Source organism: Nannospalax galili, unplaced genomic scaffold, assembly GCF_000622305.1.
Source record: "Nannospalax galili isolate Female #2095 unplaced genomic scaffold, S.galili_v1.0 scaffold1623, whole genome shotgun sequence".
Classification (NCBI taxonomy): Eukaryota; Metazoa; Chordata; class Mammalia; order Rodentia; family Spalacidae; genus Nannospalax; species Nannospalax galili.
In genome coordinates, this window is record NW_008349082.1 from 424608 (window position 1) to 430719 (window position 6112).

The window sequence follows — 6112 nt, forward strand, 5'->3', positions numbered from 1 at the left end:
CCTCACAGAGATCTACCTGCCTCTGCCTCCCAAGAGCTGGGATTAAAGGCCACACCCACCCCACCCAACAAAAACATTTATATATTTTTGACTGTTTTGTCTGTATGAATGTAAGTGTACCCATGGTGTGCAATGCCTGAAGAGGCCAGAAGACACTGTTGGAGTCCCCAGAACTGGAGATGGTTATTAGCTGCCATGTGGGTGCTGGCAACCAAACCCAAGTCCTCTACAAGAGCAGTTAATGCTCTTAACCACCGAGTCATCTCTTTAGCCACATTCTCTCTTTTAAAAAATGACATTTATTAATCTCAGCACTCAAGAGGCAGAGGCAGGAAGATCTCTGTGAGTTCGAGGCTAGCCTGGTCTCCATAGCAAATCCAGGCCAGCTAGGGCTACAGGGAGACTCTGTCTCAAAAAGACCAAAAAAAAAAAGAAAAAAAGACATTTATTTTGTATGTATGTACATCCACCTGCCACAATATGTGTGTGGAGGTCAGAGGATAACTTTTGGGAGTTGCTTCTCTTTTTCCATCATGTGGGCCCCAGGGATAAAACTCAGGTTGTCAGACTTGGTGGCAAGTGGCTTTACCCGCTAAGCCATCTGACTTGTCCCTCGGGGTTCTCATTCTCTGAAGATGGTCCTGACCCTTTCTGTGAGGCATGTTCAGCATCCCCTGCTGCGTTTCACAGAAATGGTGGCAATGAGCTTGCCAACAAGGTAGGACCATGACATGAAAATCTCAGTGTTTGATTTTTTTGAGACAGAGTCTTGCTGTATAGCCCTGGAACAATTTATGTTGATCAGGTCGATTTTCAATTTGTGGTAATCCTACTGCCTCCTGAGTGCCATTGGGATTACAAACATGAGTTACAGCACTGAGCTAAAGTCTTTTTAAAATATTTTATTATTTTTATTTTATGTGTATGAGTGTTTTGCCTATATGTGTAGTGCACCTGTGTTGTGCAATGCCTGTGTAGGTCAGAAGAGGGTGTCCAATTCCCTGTAACTGGAGGTAGAGATTGGTGTTAGCTACCATGTGGGTACTGGGAACTGAATCTGGGTCTTCTGCAAGACCAGCCAGTTCTCTTAACCACTGAACCATCTCTCCAGCCCCAGAGCTAAAGGCTTTTACTAAAAGAAAAAAATTTAGGGCTGGAGAGATGGGTCAGTGGTTAAGAGCACTGGCTGCTCTTACGAGAGAACCAGAATTTGGGTTCCACATTGGCTGCCTCTCAACTGCCTGTACTCGAGATCTAGGGCATCCAGAGACACCTTCTGGACTCCTTGGACACCCACACATATGTGCACATACACACATATAGACACACACATACACATAAATACAATTTTTTTACATTTATTTATTCACTTATTTGTTTATATGTGGTATGAGTGTACATGCATGCTGCATCACGTGCAGAGGTCAGAGTACAAACCGAAAGAGATGGTTGTCTCTTTCCACCTTTGTGGGTTCCAGGGATTGAACTCAGGTTGTCAGGCTTGATGGCCTCTCACCAGCCTCCAAAGTATTTATTTACTTTTGAGATGGGGTCTCCTGTAACCCAGGCTGGCCTCAAACTGAACTATGTCTTCAGTCTCTAACTTCCAAGTGCTATGATTACAGATGTGCATTACCATGCCCTGGCTCTGGCTCTGTTTTTAATTTGTATGGATTTTAAAAACATTTATTTTAGTTTAGGGCTGGGCGTGGTGGTGCATGCCTTTAATCCCAGTACTTGGGAGGCAGAAGCAGGTGGACCTATGTCAGTTCAAGGCCAGCCTGGTCTACATAGTGAGTTCCAGGACAGCTGGGGCTACAGGGAGACCCTGTCTCAAAAAGACCAAAAAAAAAATTATTTTAAAGTGTATGTTTGTGTGTGTGTGTGTGTGTGTGTGTGTGTGTGTGTGTGTACATCTGTGTGCATGCAAGTGCAGGTATCCATGGAGTCCAAAAGAGGGCGAGTTGGAGTTACAGGCAGTTTGTGAACTGCCTGATAAGGATGCTGGGAAGTGAACTGTGGTCCTCTGCAAGAGCAGTATGCGTTCTTAACTGCTGAGCCATCTCTCCAGCCCCTTTTTTTGTTTGTTTTTGAGACAGGGTCTCACTATGTAGCCCTAGCTAGCCTGGAACTTTCTATGTAGCCCAGGCTAGCCTCAAACTCACAGAAATCCACTTGTGTCTGCCTCCTGAGGGTGAGGGCGTGGGCCACCATACCTGGGTATGTATATATTTGAGACAGCCTAGGTTAGTCTCAAACTAGCTATGTAGTTGAGAATGACCTTGAACTTCTGATCTTCCACCCTTCTCCTTCCAACTGCTGGAATCACAGGTGTCACCATGTCCGTCCGGCTTTATTCAATGCTGGTGGTAGAATCCAAGGTTTCCTGCATGCTAGGCAAGCAGTCTACTATTTGAGCTACATCCCCAGCGAACATGAACACTCCCCCTTTTAATTTAGCACACTGCCAGAACGTAGTGGGCATTATAATAATGTGAAGTGCCTTTTTTTTCTTAGACTGGTTTTGCTGTATGTATATCCCAAGCTCGCTTTGAATTTAGGCTCCTTCTGCCTCAAACCTCCCAAATGCCAGGATTACAGGCATTTACCATCGTGCCTGGCACAGTTCCACACTGCCAGTGACGTGTTTACCATCTATAGTTGGTAGTCTGTCAGGCACAGAGTGCTCACATTCACAAGGTACATGGGGTATAAGTCTCTGTAATTACCACCAGTATTAATTTTAGTTAAACATTTATTTTATTATTTTTTTTGAGACAGTCTCACATTGTAACCCAGGCTGGCCTTGAAGTCACACGTAGTAACCCAGGCTGGGCAGGAACTCCATCAATTCTCCTCCCTCAGCCTCCTGAGTGCTTGGATTACAGGCATGAGCTACTATGCTTGGCCTTATTTAAATATTTAATCAAACATGCTAAGAATATGCTCTACCATGGAACTATACCCCAGCCCAATACTGTGAGCTTACCTCACATCCTGATTTCTCATAATGATTTTTATCACATAGGGTCTACTAATAGCCCCATTTTACAGATGAAAAATGGAAGCTCAAAGAGGTGAGTTCCTTTGTCTTAGGTCAGAGATGGAGTAGCAGAATTAGGGTTACAACTCAAATCTGTTTTGCTGGTGAGAAGGGGCTGTTACTTTTATATTTCAAACAGTGAGATACAATGTCTGAGGGCTTGGAATTGGATAGCTCAGGGCTTGGATACTGTTCCCAGCACTTCCTTGCTAGAGGACTTTGGCAGATTGATTTCCCATATCAAAGGCTTTTATTCTTAATCTGTAAATGGGGGGGTAACAATAGTAATCCACTCATTGGGATTTAAGCAGCCGTAAATGAGAAGATGCCCCTGACAATGTTTGGCTCAGCGCCTGGCACATCGTGGGCACTCGGAATTGGGAGCTGTTATTGTATTAATGCCGATGGACCACAGCGCTCCCAAAGGGTTACAAAGTCCGTGGGGGAGATGCGCTGTCCGTAGGCAAGGTTACATAATTTCCCAAAGGGGGTGCCACCTCCCTGGAGGCCTTGGGTCTCCCCAAGGAGGAGGCATGAGACTTCTGAAACACTGGTGAGCTGGTCAACGGCTGACTAGGAACCCAGCAACGAAGAAAGCTGGGCTGGAAGCCCTCAGCACCCAGATCTGGGCTGAACCCTAGGGGCCTTCCCTCTCCCTGGCTGGTTTGTTTCTCCGTTCTGCATTGGTCTCCCTTGAGCCCCATACTCTCTTCTTTTGGTAACTCCGGGTCTGCTGTCGCCCCCTCACCCCCCGAAACTGTGTCTAGGCTTAGCTTGTGGGAAGAGCTTCTATTTGCTCTTTATCCCGTGGAAGGCTGTCTACCTTCATGCGATCCGCACCCCGATTTCCTGTTTCCCGAGCCTCAGGCTCCATCCATCCCTCCCAGCTGCTGCAGAGAAGACTTACACTTCCCCTACACTCGCGTCTTAGTCTTAAGCCCTGTCTTCCTCTCTCCTGACGACTTCCAGTGCCCCTTGGGAGCACATTTGTTCAGACTTGGGTCGCCCCCTACATCCTGACCGCACCACCGGAACCCTCTGCTCTAGTGTGGAGGTGGGGGTACCTCCGGCTGCGTCCTCAGAACAGCTGCAGCCTGGGAACAGTGGTGGTTGTGGGGGCTCCAGAATGCAACCTCTCTGGTCACTTCCTCACCAGCTGGAGTGGGTCTATCAGGAAGGCCAAGACCCCATCTTCACAGGAGCGGAGGGCATAGCCGCCTCCCGATTTCCGATGCTGAGAAATGTTTCCCACCCATTCCACCCCACCCCTGGACAGCTGCCCTCTTTCAGGCTCCCGGTTGAGGGGGCTGGGTAAGCCCGGGCTGGGAAATGGCTATGCTCTTGATCATCCTTCAAGGTCCCAGACTCCACTGCCCTCCAGAGAAGAATCTGCATCCCCCCACCAAATATCTAAACGCACCCCCCACCCCCCAAAGGTTCCTTTCGTGCAAAAGCTTCCAAAAGAAACTCCGGAGCCAGCAGTGGGCAGGAGAGGTGGGGCAGCAGGTAGCTAGTGCTGAAGACTAAAGTTATCTGCAGACTCGGAGCCTCCGGGAAGGGTCATGACCCCCAGGCCCCCAGCCCCTCCCCGCCCTCATCTTCCTCCCTCCCCCGCCGCGCGGCCCCTTTAAGCCTAGAGCCGGCCGGTCCTCAGTGGCTGCGCGCCGGCAAGCGCATGTGAGTGCGCGGGGAGGGGGCGGGCGCAGTGTCTCCATGGCGACGCGGCGGTGACGTCGCCGGCCGGGGGGCGTGGGCGTCCCGGCCCCGGAGTGCGATATTAACCCGGGAGGCGGCGGCGGGGAGGGGAGAGGCTCTGAGAGGCGAGGCCCGGTGAGGCGGCGAGGGCGGCCCGACGGGCGCGGGACGGGACGGGGCAGCGCGGGCGCCGGGAGCCGCAGCCCGGAGTCGGGGCGCCTTGCCCCGGGCCCCCCAGCATGAAGACCCCGGCGGACACAGGTGGGGGCGGGGGCAGCACGTGTGGGGGAGACTTGTTGCCCCGGGAAACCGGGAGGAAAAACTTTGGGCGGAGGGCTGAAGGGGTCGAGGGGATCCCGATCGATCCTCAGTTCTGGGGGGACCCCCCCAAGCACTCGAGACCTGTTGCTTCTAGTGGCGCGAGCTGGGGGTGCTGCTTGGGAGCCCCAGTTCGTGGATCCTTTCCGAGTGGTATGGGTGCTGCGGGTGCTGGTCTTCTCTCCCTTCCCGGACCCCGCGAGCTGGGTTCTTGTCCTCTCCCCGGATCACGGGGGTGGCAGGGTCCCTCCCAGTCGCTCTGTCACGTTGCACTCTAGGGGCCAGGACGTGTGCGGGGCGGGGGGGGGTGGTTCTGGACACCCGGCCCGCTCTCCCCGGCTCTGCGCTGCGCGGTCCGGCCCGTGACCTTCACGGCGGCGCGTGCCCCGCACCGGGTTAGTGGGGGATATAGGATGGCTTCTAGGAGGGCGTGAATGTGGAGCCCGGGATTCGGGGTCCGGGCTGCACCGCCCCTCCCCCGCCCGTCTCCGCCGGCTCCTCGCTCCCCCGCCCGCACCGAGTCGCAAAGTTCCAAAGCGCAGCCCGAACGTTCGAAAAAGGAACTTTTTGTTTCCGACCTTAGAACGCGCGGCTTTAAGGTGGCTCCGGGGAGACTTGGGTATCCTCCTCCGGCGCAGGCGGAGGCCCGGAGTTGAGGAGGGTGGGAAAGATGGGGGGAGACGCCGAGGCTCCCCCCCTTCCTCGTCCCCCCCTCCCCGATCTTGCTCTTCTCTTTCAGCGGGCCGTCTTTTCCCTCCCTTCTCTTCCCCGCCAAGTTGCTCCTCCTTAAGGGGCCAGGGATTCCCCTCCCCCCCCACCTTGATCGCCGGGCGGGGGGCAGTAGGATTAACCCCCCTCCCACTCGGACTTTCCCCCTTCCCCTCCCCCGCCGCCCCCGGGCTCGCGCGGGCTGGACTTTGCGCCCGGGCGCGCTGGGGGAGGGGTCCTCGCCGCCCCCTGCCCGTCTACCCTGTCGGAATCCGGCCCGGGGCGGGGACGGGGGAGGGGGAAGGGGGCCGGGCGCCGCTGTTCAAACTTGTTTCCTTCCCCCGGCGG

At 53.6% G+C, this 6112-nt stretch overlaps 1 protein-coding gene across 1 annotated transcript in view; it reads left to right on the plus strand.

The window, feature by feature from the left end:
• Positions 1 to 4813: 4813 nt before the first annotated feature.
• The window catches only part of Erf (ETS2 repressor factor), a 7700-nt gene continuing 6401 nt past the window's right edge, over positions 4814 to 6112 (plus strand). Inside the window, exon 1 of the mRNA XM_008846428.2 lies at positions 4814 to 4999. Within this exon, the coding sequence (XP_008844650.1) occupies positions 4978 to 4999 (22 nt within the window). The 5' untranslated portion in view covers positions 4814 to 4977. The remainder of the gene's footprint in view (positions 5000 to 6112) is intronic.